General features: G+C 38.5%; 1 protein-coding gene and 1 long non-coding RNA gene across 2 annotated transcripts; one reads left to right on the forward strand and one right to left on the reverse strand.

Annotated features, from left to right (window-relative positions):
- LOC132115893 (frizzled-8-like) lies at window positions 1-2584 on the reverse strand. Its single transcript, XM_059524298.1, has one exon. It carries the CDS (start codon window positions 2255-2257, stop codon window positions 518-520), a length of 1740 nt encoding a protein of 579 aa, XP_059380281.1. The 5' UTR covers window positions 2258-2584; the 3' UTR covers window positions 1-517.
- Window positions 2585-11353: 8769 nt separating this feature from the next.
- On the forward strand, window positions 11354-17793 carry LOC132115665 (uncharacterized). The gene is made up of 3 exons (XR_009425528.1): window positions 11354-11416; window positions 15544-15699; window positions 17700-17793. It is a non-coding gene; the product is annotated as an uncharacterized LOC132115665 (long non-coding RNA).
- Window positions 17794-21903: the final 4110 nt, after the last annotated feature.

Consider the following 21903-nt stretch of genomic DNA (forward strand, 5'->3'; position numbering starts at 1 on the left):
TTCAGATTCATCAAAAAAGTTTTTATTGTCAAAATAAAAGTCATATTTGCTTTGCATGTGACATCTCTACACTATATACAAATGTACAATTATCTTATAAATCATCTTTTATACACCATTTACAAGTTCGTATAAATACATATCGCTTAAGGAACAACAACCCGTATATAATAACAACAATAACAATAATAGGGCACTAAAACATTAAGGCTTATTTAAACCATCTTTGATTGTTCAGACAATTCAAAACGTGTCTTCCAACAACACGAAATGCTGCAAGTTGGGGACATGAGTTACTCCACTAGGAACAATGTAATGCCCAAACTCTCCTTAAGAATGACTGATTGCATGTCATGTCCATATCAATAGAATGGAATTAGCGCAACGTAATTGTTTCTGCATCGCTGCATTGTTTCAACCAGTTCGTCCGCTAATAGAAACCGTCAACACGTTCATTTGTATGCAAACGACTGAAAAGACTAAGAGACCCCCCGACAATTAAGAGGGTTTTCTTGTTTCAGACCTGGGACAAAGGCATCTGCTTGGGGCAGGACACCGAGCTGGCGGTCCCGGACCTCCACGTTAATCCCGTGCTCACGTCACTGTACATGGAGCCACCGGAGCCCTTGCTGCCCCAGCAGCAGCGCGTGCAGAAAGTCCTCCAGGACTCCAGGGTCTTACCAGACCAGGTCCAAACTCCAGAGGTGATGCCCACCAGAAGGCACATGAAGTATTTGAGCATGAAGACGGCATAGTCCGGCCTCTTGATCTCCTGCTCCAACAAACACGAACAGTTATGAGTGATCTCCCAGCTCTGTCTGTTATGCTGCTCGTAGAAGTAGCACGCCACGATGATGGTGGCGGGAACCGTGTAGAGCACCGTGAAGATCCCGATTCGGATCATCAGCTTCTCGAGTTTGTCCGTTTTAGTGCCACCCTGCTTAATGACACTTCTGATCCTAAACAGCGACACGAATCCGGCCAAAAGAAACATGGTGCCGATGAACAGGTAGATCACTAGCGGCGCCAGCACGAAGCCCCGCAGGTTGTCTAAGTTCTGGTTGCCCACGTAGCAGATCCCGGCGACCGGGTCGCCGTCCACCGAGCTCAGCGCGAGCACGGCGATGGACTTCATGGACGGGATGAGCCAGGCTGCCAGGTGGAAGTACTGAGAGTAGCCCGCGATGGCCTCGTTGCCCCACTTCATGCCCGCCGCGAGGAACCAGGTGAGCGAGAGGATGACCCACCATATGGAGCTGGCCATGCCGAAGAAGTAGATCAACAAAAACACAACGGTGCACAGCGCGGGGCCGGTGGTCTCGTAGTGGATGTGCTCCACGTCGTACTCCCGGTTACACGCCACTTTTTCGTGCCCGGCAATTAAACGCACAATGTAGCCGATCGACACAAACATATAACACGCCGAGAGGAAAATAATCGGGCGCTCGGGGTATTTAAAGCGCTCCATGTCGATTAGAAACGTAGCGACGGTGGCGAAGGTGGATATGAAGCATAACACCGACCAGAGTCCGATCCAGAAGGCCGTGAAAGTCCGCTCGTCCTGGGTGAAATACGGGTTGTGACACGGCATGGCACAGTTCGGGATCTGACCCGTCTTGACGCGGTTGTACAGCGGGTGTCGGTCGCTGTTCACTGCCACCATCGGCGCGCGACACTGACAGCCCGGCTCGCAGGGTTTACTCGCTTTGGGTCCAACACCCGGTCGCCCGCTTTTCTTTTTGTGCGGATTGAAGGCTTTGCTGGGGTAGTTGGTGGGTTTGGACAGCACCGGCGACACCGTGGTGGAGTCGGTTCGGTTGTAGTCCATGCACAGCGTGTCTGGTGCGCCCTGAACAGGCAGCAGATCACACCGCATTCGATCCGGCCAAGGGAAGCCGTACTGCCGCATGAGCGGGGCGCAGCCCGCCTTGGCTCGCTCGCACACGCTCCGGCACGGCGGCAGGGGCTTCTTATAGTCCTCCAGGCATATGGGGGTGTACATGCTGCACAAGAAGAACTTGAGATCCGGAGAGCATTGGATCTCCACCAGAGGCCAGAACTGGTGCACCTCCAAGCCGGCTTCGTCCTGCGTGTCGTGGTTGAACTGGTTGGGCATGTAAGTGTAGTTGTAGCCGATGCCCTTGCACAGAGGAACGGCTATCTCCTGACAGGTGATCTCCTTGGCCGTGGCTCCGCTTGACCTGGGCAGCAGCGCGAGCGCGAGGAACAGGTAAATCCCCAACAGGTAGCACTCCATTCTTTTCTCTCCCTCCTCTCAACAACACAAGCAATGCAGCGCTGGAAAAAGTTCAGTTCAGATCTTGAGGAGCGAACCCATCTCCGCTTCACTTGTTTGGCACGGACTCGCGGTTGGGTTGCATACCGAGAATAAATAGCCCTCGGCCGGGTGCAGGCAAAATGGCTGAGGGAATAAAAGCAAGCGTCTCGTAGCTATATCCTCTCCTTGTTCCCACTCCAGCGATTCGTTTCAATAGTCTACACTTCTCTGGTGTAATCCCGGTGTAAACGTGTTTTCTACGTTCGTTCCGTTCTCGACAGTCTTTCTAATACAAATCAGTGCCGTGGAGTAGGACGCGCTGAGTATAAAAGACAGCCGAGCTGACACGCCCCCCATGAGCCGATCGCCAATCACAAAGCGGCGGGGGCGGGTCGCCCAGGCGTGTCAATCACGTTTGCTCAAGGTGTACAATTGCAGAACGTTGTTTTCAAAAGGGAACACAAATTAGATCAAAGATACAAGTTTGTGCCTGAAGGAGGTAGATCGCACATAAAACAAATGTAATAAATACAATTAGCGTTTGTATTGAATCTCCAATGCATGGTTTTATGTCATTTGATGTCTTTGTTTACTAGCGGTGTATATTATGAAAGGTTTATAGATCGCTTTATTGTGGCGTAAGTGGATGCAAAACTAATTGCATAAGGATATCAGACAATCAGCTATTATTATTAGAATGTTGTATTCAATAGAATTTAATTATATTTTTAGCGTATTATTTAAATACTTTGACTACCACAATAAACAATTTCAAAATATGCATTATTTGTCCTGTAAAATGGTATTTATTTATTTATTTGCAGGACATGGTGACAAACTGAGATTTTTCATACAGAGTGTACATTTCAGGTGATTTGCCTGCTCAAATAAATTTTCAAATGTTATTTTTTTTTCCTTTTTTTTTAGCTTTTTATAATTTCACTGAAATATAACTGCCGTGTGACAAATTACTTTTTTTAAAATGTACATATAAACATGTGGCCATAAAACTGCATGCACAGAATTCTTAAACAACTTGTTAAAATAGTTTTTTGTAGGTTTCAGCATGCCACACTGCTTGTTAACAATCCATATTTAAATTAACATTCAAAGGTTTGTGGCTTTGGGTCCAGCAGCAATTTCACCAGCAAATGTTTATTGTCTGAGCCTCATTATTTCAGCCTATTATTTTATGAAGCTCTGCACATATATATATATATATATATATATATATATATATATATATATATATATATATATATATATATATATATATATATATATATATATAATATGTCCATTTCATCGGGCCCCTAATGTATTGGGGTTAATTTGTGAATGATAGGGCCCCGGCGGGGGGTTGTCCCGCTGGTTGAGTGGGGAGTTGATGTTTTAATGGAGGTGTAGATGCGTGGAGCTCCTGCAGAGGATGTAATTACTGCAAACTCAACAACAAGCAAAGCAGTTTGTTAAACAGTGGCAGCGGCCAGGCAACCCCTTCCCCCAACTCATTATCACGGGCTGTCTTAAAGGAAATGCAATGTAATAGTAAAATTAAAGAGTGTAAAAACAAATGATTAAAGTGCTCCTTCACAAATACTTTCATGTTCAGTCGCAACATAAGGAGGTCATTTTTAACAGATTTTGCGTGCGATCTCTTTGAACTCTTGTTCGGTGCCTTAAAAGGCCCATACGTCCATCAGGAGTAATTACATTTACCAACATTTAATATGTATAAAGTTGTTTCCTCTGCTACAACTGTTCAATGATTTCCATTACAAAGCTGCGGTGACATTATGGGACACCACAAACCCGAAACCTGTTGCACCGGTTTGTTTTTCTTCTCTTTGAGCTCCGATATCGCGATAATTATTTTACTCCTTTCTTTAGGGAAACGCGCAGGGATTTAGGAACAGGTGTGCCCTCTGAGGCTTGTGGCAAATGCGGGCAGATGAAAAGTAGAATCGCTTTCACTGATTATGTCCATTATTCCCCCAGCCATATTGATTAACAGGAAGATAGAGCACACTCTAGTCTCCAGCAGTTGGAGCGTAACCTTTTACCCTGGCTCTATCCCAGCTCCGGCCGGGCTTGGGTTACATAGTGCCCGTGCATTCCAGAGTACAAATGGAATTAGTGCATCTGTTCGAAAGTTAATTTTCAAATCACCATTGAATGAGTCTTTAGAAAGAGCTGAAATGGTGGCTGGTGGCCATCAGCCAGAATAACACGGCTTCTCGTGTATCGGGCCTAAGATTCTTTGTGCACTAGTTATTATTTCTAAAGTGTGGATTATGAAGCTTCAGATGGGAATTAATTTTCTACAAATGAGAGAGTCTTTCAAATAATACTCCAATAATACATTGTGGAGCTCTATGTGGATTTCTTTTGTAGGTTTTATACGAACTGTTCAAACGTTTTCAGGCCACAATAACCAAATCTAAAAGTAAATGCAGTTTAAAGGATTTTTAAGGTCTATTTACAGTGTTTGTGGCACAATGAAATGTTTACAAGCTATTTTCCTAAAAACATAATAATACATTTAGTGCTGTAAAATGGTCTTTTCTTTCTTTCTTTCTTTCTTTCTTTCTTTCTTTCTTTCTTTCTTTCTTTCTTTCTTTCTTAATACATTTATTTACATTGTAATATTACTATCTATGATAGATACATATAGATAGATAGATAGATAGATAGATAGATAGATATATATTGTTTAAATATGTTAGGAACATAATGATAAAATGCTCTAAATATAATTTATTTTGTTTATTTATTTGTTTGTTTGAATACATGAAAAAAAAAAAAACCTTGAGCAGCCAATCAGCATATTAGAATAATTTCTGGATCATGGGACACCGAAGACTGGAGTAATGATGCTGAAAGAAATTTTGATATTTATTTGACATTTTCATCAAATAAATGCAGCCTTGGTGAGTTTTTTTTTTCTTCATTAAAACATTTAAAATTTTCCACATTTTGACCACCAGGGTACCTTACTGCAAATGCAATATTTCTACTTGTTTTTAAGGTAAAGAACTAATTCAGATTATTTTCTGTAGAAATGAATTATGCCACAAATGATGTGGATACAGCTTAAAGGGATAGTTCACCCCAAAATGAAAATTCTGTCATCATTTACTCACCCTCATGTCACTCCAAAACTGTATAAGTTGCTATTTTATGTTGAAAATAAAAGAAGATATTGACGATTTCTGGTAATCAAACAGTTGTTGGTTCCCATTTACTTCCTTGAGCCCCTTTCACACTGCCATTCCGGCAAATACACGGGTAAAGTGTTCCGGCAATTATTCCCGGGTCGCTAGATTTTGCACTTTCACACTGCCAGTGATTACCCGGGATATGTGCGTGCTTTCACACACAACCCGTAAAGATCCCGTAACGACACGTGACATCACGCCGTGACGTGTAATGTACAAGTCGAAAACGCTAGGCATGTTATACTTCACTAAAGCAAGCGAATGATCTTAGCGTCAGCGCGGAAAGTGAGGAACTAACTGATCTCTGCTTCATTACAGTTTGCACATATTTTTTCGTTGCGAACGTTGATCTTCCTTCAAAACAGCCGGTAAAAGAGTCGGGCGATAACGCGCGTCATCACTTCGACACGGCATTAGACCTGGCTTTTGTTCACACAGCGCTCATCCCGGGTTGAACCCGGCAATGTTACTAGGTCCCCGACCTGGGTTCAATGCCGGAACCAATCCCGGGGACATGTTTGCTTTAACACAGAAGGCGACCCGGCAATGTTCCGGCAATATGCCAAGTCCGACGTGCAGTGTGAAAGGGGCTATAGTAGAAAAAAATACTGTGGAAGTCAATGTGAACCACCAAATGTTTGATTGCCAGCAATCTTCAAATTATCTTCTTTTATGTTCAACATAGGAAAGCAACTCATACAGTTTTGGAACGACATGTGGGTGAGTAAATGATGACACAACTTTCATTTTTGGGTGAACTATCCCTTTAATTTGTTGTAAACCTGAAGCATTCCTTCAAGGTGTAATTATTAGTTTTCCAATTTTCACTTAACAATAAAAGCTTAAGTAATCTTGTTTCCAGTAATCACCTTTCAATATATGAATCCTAATGACATTGAGCATGTTAATGAAGCACTGTCTGTGTGTGCAGTCCATTAGCATAGTATGCATTGATTGGGTACACAGTGTGATTACATCTGCAGGAATCTTATCAGGGATGTTTACGTTTCATTAAGACTTTCAGCCAGACTAATAGAGCAGAATGTGTATTTGACTAGTACCACACACTTTAGCACACTCTAGCCCAGAGAAAACATCTATCTGGAATTTAAATGGGAAGGTGTGAGATATGAGAGAGAGAGAGAGTCGGCCATTAATGCGGGCCGCTCAGTGGACAGGTAATGATTAACTGCCGCTAAACTCAGATTTATGGCTCATGCTGCAGTTATTGAGTGACAGAGAGCATGTGAAAATTCTTCTTCAGGGCTAGCTGTCTTATACCTGATTTACCCGAGGTCAGGAGGAGACACTATTGAGACAATTAAGTTGTCTGTAGCTGTCTGTCAGCGTGTGTGAGAGAACATGCATTTTCTCCTCTACCAAATCCTGAGTCTCAACTGGAAAACAGCTCTGTTCCAAAATGGAGTGAGCTGCCTGCTTAGCAACATTAAACCAAATTCTGTGTACACAGAGGCCATTCACTAAAGAACTGATGCTTTCTTGTATTCCAAAACATGCATCCCAGAATGCACTGCAAGTTCAGTGGAGAAAAAAGAGAAATAGTCACACAAGCTGATACCTTTGTTGATAATAAACGCACTTTAGAAACAATTTTACACATTTTTTGCGCAATATCTGTGTGCAGTGTGCTATTTTTAATGTTTATTAGAAAATCTCATAGTTAGCTTAGCAACATGCTAACACCAAGTTCTGAAATCAACTGTCAGTGAGTTGACTCGGCTGTTTACGTTGCATAAAGAGTGCACAAGTTAGCTGTCTAAGACAAAGGATACAATGTAAAAAATGTTTACTGAAAAATACAGAAATAATGCTACAGTAATTGGTTCACCTTACCATTTGCAATGAAAAAAAAAATAACATCGCATTATATGTAATTTTACTGTAAAATACTGTCAAATGTATGCTTTTTGCAATTAAAAACTATAAATTATTAAATAATTTACAGTGAAAAACTAAAAGGAAGAAGTCCTGTTTGTTAACAGTAATATACTGTACATTATGGTGTTTCAGGGCATTTTCTGTAATTTAGTTCACATTTATTGCATTTATTCATGTGTTTTTGTGTTAGACTAATGGTGTTTTGTTTTTGTGTGTATGAAGCTGTGCAGCATTTATGTAGAAGCATTTGTTGTGTTTAATGGATGGGCTATTTAACTCTAAGTTTGCTTTCTTTTTTACCACTTTTATTATAGTGGTCATCAGTGCATTTGAAAGTTAAAAAAAACAGATCTTAGAAGCTTACGTTGTTAATTAACACTACTTGAGGAAGTATATGGTAATAAGTTGTAACAAATGGCACCAGTATACGATCGCACAAAATACCTGAAAAACCATCACATTATTTTATTAGAGTAAGTTTCTGGCAACCACATATGACAGTTTTTCACATAAAGTTAACAGGATATTTTAAGGTTGCTCACTAGTTTGCAGCACAGGTCTAGGATGCTCTCTGACTGCCGCTTAGACAGTTAACAGCTTTGTTTTAAGGATGTGTTTAAGAATTGTTTTTCTGTTTGTTCTTTGACTTTGCCCAGGCCCCCATGTTTCTCCATAGAGCGCTGCTGGTGGGGGAGGGCAGGCCGGCCCAGCCCCCCATCCTTATCAGCACGTGTTTTCTTTGGGCTTGGCAGCTAATCAGTTGCAGGTGGGGCTGAGCTCCTCTTGGGTCCCCTGAGGTGGTGGAGCGCGCTCCCTGGGTGTCCCCTCACCTTCACCTCATTACCTTGACAAACAGGGATGGCCCTGCTAATCAATCCACCGCCGAGAGCACACAAGACACTACATCCTTCTCGTAGATCCACTCGCTGTGTCTGTGTACCTCAAATCAGCAGGTTATTACAAACCATAGAGCATGCATCAGTAAAAACCACGCAGTGTGGAGTGACGATTGACAGTGTTTTGACATAAGGTTAGGAATGTTTGTAACTTTTTGTTGCAATTGAAAAATTGCATTAGACATAATATACATCACACATAATTATTAGACATTTACATTTACATTTATTAATTTAGCAGATGCATTTACAATTGGGAATACATCAAGCAATTCATCTCAAAGAGGCAAATGGACACAGGAAGTGTTCGTCGTACCAAGTTACAAGCATTGTTCAAATAAGTCAAATCTAGACAGAGAAAGATTAAAGAAAATATATATATATATATATATTCAAGGATGAAGTCAGATAATGATGAAAGAGGTGAGTTTTCAGCTGTCGTTTGAAAAAATGTCAGGGAATCGGCATTCCGGATAGGGGTTGGGAGATCATTCCACCAGCCACAAACGGCAAATGAAAATGTTCTGGAAAGTGATTTTGTGCCTCTTTGTGATGGTAACATGAGGCGTCGCTCACTAGTGGATCTTAGACTTCTGGAGGGGATGTAGATTTGTAGTAGTGGAAGTTGGTTGGTGCTGAGCCTGAGGCTGTTCTATATGCAAGCATCAGTGTCCTGAACTTTATGCAAGCCGTAACCAGTAGCCAGAGCAGGGAGATAAAGAGAGGTGTGACATGGGCTCTTTTGGGCTCGTTAAAGACCAGTTGTGCTGTGCAGTTGTGATTTCTGACTGAAGCTGATAGGGTAATTGTTTATGAACCTAACTGGATGATGCTGCTGGGAAGACAATAAATTCAGTCTTTGCCAGGTTGAGCTGTAGGTGATGTTAAATCATCCATGCCAAGATATTCGTCAGGCAGCCTGAGATCTGTGCAGCTCCCAGTGGATCATCTGGTTGAAATGTGATGTGTCATCAGCATAGCAATGATAGGAGAAGCCATGTGCTTATATGATGGGTCCCAGTGATGTAATGTATATGGAGAAGATGAGGTGACCAGTAACTGATCCCTGAGGAACCCCAATGACCAGCTGATTTGCTCTGGATAGCTCCCCACCCTAAAAGATGTGAGATAGGATTCAAACCAGCGGAGTGGAATCCCTGATGCCTAGTGGTGAGAGGGTGGACAGGAGGTTCTGATTATCCACTGTGAAAAAAGCAGCAGATAGATCCAGCAAAATAATCTTTTGCAATCTTTAGGGCTTCAGTGACTGACAGTAGCGCAGTCTCAGTTGAATAGCCACTCCTGAAGCAGTTTAAATAGGCTACGATTGTTGTTGACGCCTGTTAAATTAGATCAACCCAAAGAAATGCACAAAAAAAAAAAAAAAAAAAGTTCACACTTAAGTGCAAGAACGGAGCAATATAAATTTAAAAAAGCTCCTTCTTAGCTGATGGCCATTACTCTTATTGCAAATAAAGTGCAGTCAAAAATACAAAATACAGCGAAAAATAGCTAGAGAACAAATAAACCTTCTAAGCAGCAAGTAACAATTTAAACAACAGATGCAGAAACAAAGTATTAAGCAAACACTCATGCGCTCCCGTCTGCTCTGCTGACTGATCACTTCACTTCTTATTTGACCCTCTAACTTTAGCACTCAATATTCTAATTCTATTTAAAAAAAATAAATAAATCGAACTACCTTTCTAATCTTGGTGTATACTATTTTCTTTTCATCTATTATGCAATTATGTGTGTGTTTATTTATATATATATATATATTATTTAAAAGCCCTTGTTACGTGTACTGTGTTAAGCTAACGGAGACTTAGTATAGCACTTATAAATCATTGCTCTTTTTGTTGTTTTTGATTGCTTCCACTGTCCTCATTTGTAAGTCGCTTTGGATAAATATATATAATAAAAAACAATGTAAGCATTTAAACTTATGTACATATATACAGTATATATAATGGCAAAACCCCCCATAGCTTATTTTTGATATTTTGAATGTAATATAATATAAAAGTATGACCTAGCAATGCCTCTTTTAAAGATACACATTATTTATTTATTTATTTAGTTAGTTAGTAAGATTAACACAAGTTTAAACTATATGAAATAGCTTTATTTGCTCTCTTCTAATATATATATATATATATATATATATATATATATATATATATATATATATATATATATATATATATATATATATAAATTATAAATTATATATATAAAATTATTATTATTATTATTATTTTTTATATTTTTTGCCTGCTGCTGCCAAGTCCAGCTCTTAGTTTACTTATTATCTGTTTATCTGGACTATGGTGTTTTTGTGTTCACAACACTTTGGGTTCAAAGGTTGATTCCTGTGAATGAACAGCACTCTTCCACCCTCAATATCCATGGCTGAAGTGCCCTTGAGCAAGGCACTGAACCCCCAGTTGCTCCTCGGGCGCTGGATCTATAGTTGCCCACTGCTCTGAGTGTGTGTTCACTACTCACTGCTGTGTGTGTGCGCACTTGGATGGGTTAAATGCAGAGCAACAATTCCGAGTATGGGTTACAATATTTGGCAAATGTCACAACTTTCACTTTTTCAACTTGTCAGAGCAAAGTGTTACATTCATTTTTTTTATTTTCCAAGTGACAGTATATTAACCAATTTTTTTTTTCATTCTGCTTTTTTTTATAGACATGAGGACTCGGTGTGTATCAGGCATTCACAAGCCATTTACCTTTCAAAATGTAATGCATTTCGGAGTAAAACACAATTTTTAGTGAGACTCTAGGTGTTGTTAGGTGGGACTCTATTTCATCCATTGGAAATTGTTGATATTGCAAAGGATGACTCAAGAATGGTATTATATCTGAATGTTAATGTGGTAAAACAAAATCGTTATTAGTGAATATTATCTGGACAGCTTAGATGAGAAACCTGCTATAGTCAAAGTCACTAATAAATAGATGGTTGGATGACTAGTCGACCATCCTGCATACATGGCCCAACCCTGCTCTCATCTTACTCTTTCTGTCTGTCTTCATTTCAGGAGAGCTGAACTGTGGACAAGAGACGCATGGAGGGATGGACTGAAAGAGAGAGAGAGAAGAGCAAGAAGGTAAGGAGGAAACACCTCAAACAGAAGAAACATCCGGAAGGCTTGAAGCAGACATATAATAAGACGGCCTTGCAGAGCGTAGCACATGCAGGCATATTTGTTTTCTTGCTTCATTCTGTCAAACCTTTCCTGCTCCGTGGGCAAGAACCTCCAGCAAATCCACCCCGGGCCCCATCTAATGCTCATTAGCAAGAAGATTAAGACATGTTTATTTACACACTAAAAGAGTGAGTGGGTAAGCAGGGGGGCTTATTTATTAATTTACCTTTAATGTTGAGTGCACTTGACAGGCTGGATAAGAGGGAATTGATGCGAGTATGCAGGCTGTGTTTGAAGTCTGCATGGGGATAGCTGCCGAGGGTTGAGGTGTCGGGGTGATGGAAGTAAAGTAACGTTCCCGGCGACACAAAGGCAGGGGGGTCAAGATATACCCGTCCTTAGGAGACCCGCAATCGCCTACGATCATGTACAGTTTCACCCAGGAGATGAAGCCACCTCTGGATTTCTGTTGGGTTTTCTACGCCCACATGGTCTCAAGTGGAAGCTTGTTGATGGATCTGGCATCTTTTGAATAATAAATGCCCTGGAAAATGACTAGAGCAAAGACCCATTCGAGTATTGTTGATAAGACTAGCTTTCTCTCATCTTTTGCTAATTGCCGGTAGTTGCGTCTTACAGTACGGGTACTGATGAGATAAGAGATGAAACGTTATAGATTTACTCTGTGTTATTGCTAGGTGAGCGAGGGTTACTCAGTAAAGGTGTGAAAGGAGGAAGAAAAGAAGGAATAAAAGTTGCCAGGGTGGAGAAAGTTTACAACTTCAGGTGTATTTCTCGACCTTTGAACAGCGGGAACAAGAAACGTTCACCTTCAGGTTCAGTAAGCGTGACAGTCATGCATTACCAAGCTATGGTTGATTGGTTCGAAGCCAATTTTTAAACACTTTACATTTACAAATTCATTAAGCACATCAACCAGAACAAATGAGGAATACTAAAACACAATGAATGCACTTTTCCATGTAGCGAGGATTGCGTAACTCATTTAAACCCAAGAGCGGCAATCGACCGAGTCTTGAACTCGATGATCTGTTAGTTCCTAAAAATAAAGATTCCCAAAGTTGGGTTGCCATAGAAAAACCATTTTGGGTTCCTTGAACAACATTTCAGTGAACAGTTCTTAAAATAATAATAATAATAATTCTTGAATGACATCTTCAATAATCTAAAGAACATTTTCTACTTTAAAGAACTTAAAGATTCCATGGATGTTGAAGGCTCTTTAGATGCCAACAAAGAACTTTTATTTTTAAGAGTGTGAGTTAAGATGTAATGCTAGAAGGACAATCCCTTTATTGAGGAACAGTGCACTTACTGTACAGTAACACACTTATCCTCTATAACGAAGTACTTTAGCATGACATTTGCAGAGTTGGCTATTTTGCTTTTTATGTATGCATGTGTATGAAATAATTTGACAATTGAGGTACCCAGACCTTTAAGATTGAGAGTACCGAGGGTTAAATCTTACCTTTGAATGACATAAGGAAGAGAAAACAATGTTGTAATATTTCTTTAAGAAGTCAAAACTCCATATTAACTCATATATTGTGAATATTAGAGGCTTGTTTCCCCACCACAATATCTATAATATTTCTGGCCCTGAATTTGACCCGGTGAATGCACCACAGGGAACTAATAATGCCTAGGGACACCTTGATTTTTGCACTTGGTTAATAAATGCTACATTTCAGTATCAGCATGATCATGCAAGATTAATGACACACACTCCACTATGTACTGAGAAAGTACGAAACACACACAGAGAGAGAAGAACATACTAGATTAAAGCAGACTGCTTCAGTTTCCCCCTGTTGTAATTTGTCAGATGATAATTAGGCCATTTCAATTTGCATAACGACAGGAGGTGTTTATGTTGTGTGTGTGGTGTTGGCTAAATTAGGTTAGAAAATGACAGTGGCTTCCTTTGAGTTTTTTAATATGGAGTGATTTTTATCAAAGGAGAGGAGAGAAAGTGACTCATTTAGACAATAGACCTTATCTTTTAGAGATAGGATGTGGCCTCAGCAGTCACACGTCATGTCTTTGAGTATTTATTGACTTGAACTTAGGGCAAGATCGTCTGTTTGAAGCAATGATATGTCCTGGTAGCATTAACTGTGGCTGTGGTTGGGCTAAGGAAAAAAAAACTGTCAAACTGTCTTTTTTGCCTATTTGAAAGATATTTAATACATAAATCCAAGCCTATAACAGCAAAACATTACATATACCACAATATATAATCTCTGATGCAGTGGTTTTTTTTTTATCAGCTCTCCATATATATCCAGAACAAATAAAAAGTACACTAGTTACACAACCCTCCCTTTGCATTTATGTGCTACACCTATGATTAAATCATATATATGCATGCTTTGCCATGATCAACACAGTATGGCAGACATAAACCTCAATCATGACCGTGGTGGAACAGGAAAGTTATGTATTTTTTTTTTTCTTTTTTTTTTTTTACAATAAGTAATGAAAGAGAAGGGTAAAATGTCTCAACCTCAAATCAATAATGCAATAAAGGTAATAATGAATTCAATTTTATAACCACTTCAGTTAACCACTGGAAAAGTGGCAGAATACAGTCGGGATTGGTACTAAGCCCATGCTAAATTTGAATACCACACAAAAGTGACTAGTCTGAAGGTTTGGGATTTGAAAAAAATAAAAAATAAAATTCAGGTTCCATTAAAAATAATATATATGAACTACTAATAAAAGCTTGTCAGGTGACCTAAACAATTGATTGGTGAGGTTTAGATTAAACCACTATTAATATTATTATTATTACTTTATTTATTTTATTTAGACGTTTGGTTTGTTTGTTTCCTATGCAGTTGTCTGCCGTTATTGTTGGCTTGCTCGAGTCCCTGGACAGTATTCACTGAGCACAGAGTAACAGTTGAAATTCACTTGTAACCATTTTTTTTGCACACCTTGCATTGTCATCAAACACAGATGAAACTTAAGCTGTGCATATAAGAGGAGTTTAAGGTTGTATGCCAAGATGTTTTTCTGTAAATAAATAGAAAATAAATTACCATAGGTTCGGGTAATACATGTTTATATAAAAATCAATGTGTATTTATATAAATATTACTGCTGTCAAACGACTAATCGTGATTAATCGCATCCAAAATAAAAGTTTTTGTTATTGATAATATATGAGTGTGTACTGTGTATACTTGTTATGTATATATAAATACAAACACATGCTTCTATATATTTAAGGCGAATATGCTAGGTTTATATATTAAATATGTTTATATATTTTCGATTAATCATGATTAATCATTTGACATCACTAATACATATAAATTATTATTATTTAATATATTAATATAAATAGTTGTATTTGAAAGCCTAACCTGAGTGATAAATGCCAGTTGAGATATTAAATATAAGGTAATTATTTCTACAATAAACAAAATTAATTATATTAGACGTCATATTCAGCCATAATAATCATATTTATGTGTCATGTCTAACACAATTTATACCCATAAACAAACCACACCTGGGATTAATTTGAAGAAAAATAAAAATAAAAAATAATTTCCTTTTATTTAAAGGAACAGTTCACTCAAATCTATATAAATAAATAAGTATAAAATAAAACATAATGAATGAATAAATAAATGAATGAATAAACGAATAAGCTAAAAACCCTCGGTCCAACTAAGATGTATGAGTTTGTTTCTTCATTACTTTTGTAAGAAACAAATCCATCATTAAGATATTTTCACTTTAAACCGTTGCTTCTGGCTAAAATCTTAATATTATATAATGTAATATAACCATAATGATAATCTATCTATTGCTTCCTCAAGTGAAAAAAAAACAAAACAAAACAAAAACAAGTTGTATCATCTGAATCAGGAGAGAAATATGCACACTTCAAGCACTGTAAGCAAAAACAGTCTATAATAGTTCTAAACAAATATGTCAGTTTGGATGTGAGAGGACAACAGGAGATGGACTCTTTCACTGTGTTCACAAGTGTTATTATGGATTATGGACTGGTTTTTATATAAATTGTTTTAATTATTGATTCACAGGGATTGCATTGATGTACTGGAGGATGGACTTGTGGATATATTGTGATATTTTTATCATTTTTTTTGGACTCTGATTCTGACGGCACCCATTCACTGCAGAGCATCCATCTGTTCTGATGAAGAAACAAACTCATCTACATCTTGGATGACCTGAGGGTGAGTACATGTTCAGCAAATTTTAGTTTTTGGATAAACTATTCCTTTAAATGTATTTAAATACTTACTACTATGGTTTAAAACATTTATAATGGGACAATGGCTTCTGTTTCACTTACTGTTTTAATTAATAGTATGCAGTAAACAGTGTATACTGCACAGGATTCAGTGTTCCATTTCACCTTGCCTTAAATGAGATTTACTCCACACTTCCACTCAGACAAGAAAGTGTTCCAGTCACAATACAATGTACATTTGCTGCACTCAGGTGCAAAACCGCAGGCCCGCGAGCCGTCAGCGTAGCAATAGAAACTTGATTGCCGCCAAACACGGCGGATCCACCCTGGGGCCCCTGACCTGCTCTATGTGTGAGAGCCTGAAACCTGACGATGGCCAAATCCAGTTTGGAATGGCTGCAGGCAGTGACCTGCACTAGAGGGGGTCACAGAGAAACAAAGAGCATTCAGGTACAGAGCGAGACGCTCTCCTGCTCCGATAAGAAGGGCGAAGAGGCTAATGTACAAGAGTTTGCATTGTTAGCAGCACTGCACACAAAGATGAATGGAGCAGAGGGGCTTTTTTGGCTGTGGAAAAAGGGTGACGGAGGTGATTGATTGGTGCGTAAACACTCCAAATCCAAATAGACATTCCAGAAATTGCTAACAGTATTGAAAACATGCCATTTGCGGCAGTAATAATGCTCTTCTGTGTCTACGACGCTAACGCTAATTCACTTCTCATTCGTAAAACCCGACAATTGAATTTCACCAAGTAGCATTGCAGCCTTTTCAGAAACACACACACACACACACACTTTGGCTCTCTCTTTTCCGCTCTCTCTCTCTCTCTCACACACACACACACACACACATTAAATTCGGCCTCAACGACATCATTCTGTGCCCTAAACTTGTTGTTTACAGAGTTAGCATTAGCGACACAAACTGCGGTGAACATTTTTAAATGCATGGATGAGCTGGGATTTGCGTGTGGTAGTTTGTTTTGTGCTCAGGCTGTAGTCAAAGAAACCCCGGATTACTTTCTACATATCCAGTTACACAAAAGAAACAGATTAGCTTTTCAGTGTGAGCTGGTGAGTCATATGGTTCCTGAGGAACCTTTCTCAAACTTACATTGAGAAATGAGTTTTTGACTCCTGTACAGGTGAACACAGGTGGAATACTGCCCTGCTGTCGCTCCAGCTGACAGCTAGTAACACCCGCACCCCCTGAAGGAAAATATCACTCATCAAACATCAGTGAAGCGGGGAATGGTCACGTGCTGTGATGCTATAGCCAAGCTTGGCCATTTAATGAGGGTCAGGCTGATAAAGTTCACGCTGCTGTTTTGGAGTGATAATGTGTTGCTGCGGTTAAGGAAGTGTGTTGTATATATAAACAAGGTGTTTAAAGTGATACTGAGCAGACAGTGAAGATATTTCCGTGTTCATATAGTGACAATGAAGATGAGACATATTGTTCTTGACTATTTATTTAATCTTCCAGCATTACTGTGAGTTAGATTGGCATGGCTGATAAAACATTCTTAAAGGAAAAGTTCACTCAAAATGAAAAATTTGCTGAAAATGTAATTGCCTCCAAGCCATCCAAGATGTAGATGAGTCTGTTTGTTCATCAGAACAGAAGACGTTTTGGAGGCATTCAGCTTTACATCACTTGCTCACCAATGGATCCTCTGCAGTGAATGGGTGCAAAAGTAGTCAATAATTCATAATAATGCTTGAAAAAAGTCTCCAGTCCGATGTGTTTGTGTAGAACTGTTTTGGCTTGTAAACGGTGCTTGATCTGTATACATTTCTATCCTGCCTCAGACGAGGGGACTTTTATACTATATGTTATCAATATATTAAAAATAAAATTAAAAGAGTGAGTTAATGTTACAGAAATGTTTCTGAGAAAGCTTCACATAACTCGCAGCCAGGTTTGAGCTTGATTGGGTTTATTTACGGCAGGAATAAGTTTGTCCGTTTGTGATGTCAGATGGAAATTTTGTGGCTGCTTGTATGTTCCAGTTGGTGTATAGGGTGTGTTGTTTTTCAATTCATTTTTGCTCTCTCTGAAAATAATGCTACAGTACTTTGATATGAAGGTGGTACTAATTGATTAATATATTCATGTTACATGGTACTTGTGTGGTATATCAATATACTTTACCATTTGTAGACCTATACTAATTATTCAATATTATTATTTGATGCCTTTTACATAAATGGAAATATAGAAATGATGTTTATGAAATTACGAACTGGGTGCTTGAGGATGTTTAATTGGAACGCTTTTTAAACATTATTAAAGGTGTCATATATGTTATTATTTTATTTTATTTTATTTTTATTTTAAAAATAACACCATAAGTTTAAATTTTTAAAGGTTTTTATTTTCTTAATTTTATTTTATATTATTTTATTACTAGTTTCATTTTATTTATCTTAAAATATCATGAAAGTTACGAGTTTAGAATTGTTATAATTGTTTTAATAAAAATTACAAATTAGGTGCTTGCGATATACACACACACACACACACACACACACACACACACACACACACACACACACACACACATATGTATATAATATATATATATAGATATAATTTCAAAAAATTAAGCATCCTTATATCAAAATAAAAAAAAAGTCTGTGACCAGAAAGCCCTGGTAATTCCGTGGTACTCTTTGGCCCCAGTCTTGTTTCCTGTTTCATCAGAAAAGGTTTTTTTTTTTCTTATTTCTTTTACTGTAGAATAGTATTCCTTATATTCTCTTCTGCCTCACTTCCCTCACTCTCTCTCTCTCTCAGTCTATCGCTCACTCTAGGGCCTAATTATGAGCTAGCTTGAAATAAATACATTTATTTTTCAAAACATCCCTGCCGAGTGCTGTTTTTTGGTACAATGAGACACAGCTCTATAGTCTCTAGTGCGCTCAGGCTGGGTTGAGGGGGGCACTTTGGGATTGACTGGCCAGAGATTTGCTGGGTGCAGTAATTGTGTCTCATTAATTCTTACAGTAATGCAAGGGAGCTATACAGGCTATGCAATTAGCAGGCTGATCCCTGAATAGAGCAGTTAATCAAGGGACAAAGGCAAGAGCTCAGCAGCCATTAGGCACAGAGGATGTCGGCCCATTGTCAGGGACATAAGGAATGCATGCAGACGTGCCTTCATTTAGGACAACTCAGGCAGGGGAGAATCCAAGCCCTCTCCAGAGCTTTTCACCTCCCTACTTGAGCAAACTTCCTGCTTTTTCTCGCATTTCAGAAATAATGCTTTGACAAAAAATGGAAGCTCCTTCAGGAGAAAATCAGAAAATAAACTTTCTTGTAATAATAATTATTATTGATTAGCTTATGATGTTATTTATTAATTTTTTTAAATGGCGGTGTTTTATTTTAATAATTTTGTATATCCGTTTTCTTTTCTTTCTTTTTTTCTTTTTTTACATTTGAATATGAAGATAATAAGAACATAACAAAATTAAATATCTGTTTGACTTAAGTTTTCTCTTAGGGGTTGGGCTAGTTTTATAGACATTGTTACTGGTTTATAAAGACAATAAGTGTCTTTGGTATGTCCTCATTTAGATGCTAGATAAACATATTTGTGTGTTTAAATGTGTGTGTGTGTGTGTGTGTGTGTATTTTCACCCCAGTCCATAGTGCCAAGGCTATTGCAGTCATATCTGTCGACTCAGTAGTTTGTGAGACCTTTTACCACTTCGGAAGAGTGAGGGAGGAAGAAGAGAAATTACCAGAATACTCTACCTTATCTTCCCTTTCCACTCTCTCTGCGCAGTCAGTCCCTTTATCTCTCACCCCAGATAATCACTCACTCGGCAGCGTCGAGTAAATGAACCTCTCCTGGCCATTAAAATTAAGCATTGAATTATTGACATGTAATTAGCATGTCTTTCCTAGCAGGGCCACTGTAAAGTTACCCCCTGCAGTTCCAGTGAAAAGCTGTGTCTTTCACTCATTGTAGCTCAGATATAATAGCACAGCAATGTAAAAAATTGTATGATGAAAAGTGCCTTAAACCACAGACTCAGAAATCCTATTTATCAAATAATACAGCTGCTCAAACTTTATCAGCATTTATTCTCACAAGTAATGCTGTCTCCAGCTTGTTATCGTTATGGAGGAGACGGCGCAGCGTTCGGATTAGGTTTTGCATTATGCAAACATGTCAAAATATATGTGCGTAATTAGCTGCAAGATTCTCTTTCAAGACAATTATGACTACAGCGCTGCTCTTATTTATGTATTTAACGCCTCATGTTTAAATGATTTATTAATTTAATTTATTATTAATTTTTGGTAAGTTTCTTATTTTATAGTCCATAATCAACCACAACAATATCCAGTTTATTAATAAACATATCTCACATGACTGCAGTTGTCAGTTCCCCTGACAAATTCCTCTCGAAGCTGAATTCCACTGAATACTAACCCACAGATTAATTCCTCTCTTACTTATGCAGTTTTTCTCAGTTTTACAGACCTGTGGTTTGACAACCTGTTTATATTAAGCCTAAGTAAATCACATTCAGAAGTTGCTTGGTAATCTCATTTTGTTTACAGCAAACTTTGGGAACAGCAGCTTCCTGTCTGCCTGACTTAATTTCGTCTGTTTGCAGACAGGCTTTCGATTTAATGGGGAGTAATAAGAGATAATTTTTAGTAACCTACATTCTGTGGTGCTGGCATCATCCTGTCACAGAAAGTAGGTTGTAGAGACTGGGAAGGTAGTGGTGGAAGTGTTTAGAGCTTTGGCAAAACTTGCGTGCATGAGATGCAGAGACACTTAAAACAAATAATTCTCCCAAAAATAACATTTCTGTCATTATTTACACACACTCGTGTTGTTTTAAACTTGTATGCTGATGCAGGTTTGGAGCATCATGAATGCTATTTTAAAAATAAATAATTTTAATAATACACTATTCCTTTAAATGTGCTTGAAGGTGTCAGACAGATACATTCCACTGAAACTAGTAATTGGTTTGAGGGATTAGTTTCAGTAATCTTTAACCTCCCACCTTCAATTCAGACTCTTTTTGTGAAGCAACATCTGCCACAATTTTGTTCCCAGTCCTGGCAGGAAGAAACACAGGTGAGAGGAACAGCCAGCATCCTCTGCATTGTTGGCTGGCTTGTATCAGGACTGAAAGAAAGTAGTATCATGTCCTGTCTCTCTGAAGGGTCTCCAGTTTCAGAGAGTGGTCATAGAGCTGTTTCCCAGCGCCTCTGCTCCATGCCTCATTGAACAGACATATCAGTGCCCTTTTGTGGAGGTCTCATACATCCGGACCCTTTCCGCCACACCCCAGAACAGGCCATATGGTTTATACAGTATATATATCTATATGGTCTGTCGCTACTTTGCATGTGTCATTTTCAGACTGCTTTCATAATCAAATTGGTGCTTGCTAGTTCATACAAATAGTGATTCCTGAAGTGTCGAGCTTCACTGAAAAGTATAATAACAAGTTTAGTTTTGCTCATACGTGACTATTAAGATCAAAATAATATTCTGTATGAAATTTGGTTGTTGTTTTTTTTATATATTTTTTTTGTCTGCCAAATGGCAAAAATCCCAAATGGCTAAATAAAAATGAAAATGCACTTTCTGACAGTAGGTGGTGCTTATGGAAATGCAGAAACTCTCTAGTTAAGCCCCAAAGTATACTTCGTTTTCACAGTGAATAAGCCTTTACACACTGAGCGCGAAAAAGCTAAACGAATATCAAACATAATGACGCACTGGAATAAAATAACAGATTTCTATTGATGCTTCCACATAGACCACGGACATTCACGCACAGAAATGCAAATGTTATTTTTTTGCCACCAGTCCGATTAATCTTTTCAGTTTCTCAAAGTGAAAACAGAGGCTAGGATCACATGACCAGAGTTATCGTTGGTATTTGAGAATGGATTTATTCTCAAATGTGCCTTATACAGAACAACATTTTGAATAATTCTCCACTGAATTATGTGATCTGTAGAGCACCGTCCGTTTTTTTCCACGAGTGTTATGAGTCAGAGCGTGTTCACTCTTTTTCTACACATGAAATATGAAAGCAAATAGACATGATTATGACAGTATATTTTCTGTATGTGTTTTATATGCAGCTCATGGAATTTTTATAGCAATAAAGGATGTTTATGACAAATATTAGCAGTG

Source organism: Carassius carassius, chromosome 35, assembly GCF_963082965.1.
Source record: "Carassius carassius chromosome 35, fCarCar2.1, whole genome shotgun sequence".
Taxonomy (NCBI): Eukaryota; Metazoa; Chordata; class Actinopteri; order Cypriniformes; family Cyprinidae; genus Carassius; species Carassius carassius.

Coding starts and splice junctions, on each gene's coding strand:
- LOC132115893 (XM_059524298.1), bottom strand. CDS start 2,257: ATGGAGTGCTACCTGTTGGGGATTTACCTGTTCCTCGCGCTCGCGCTG.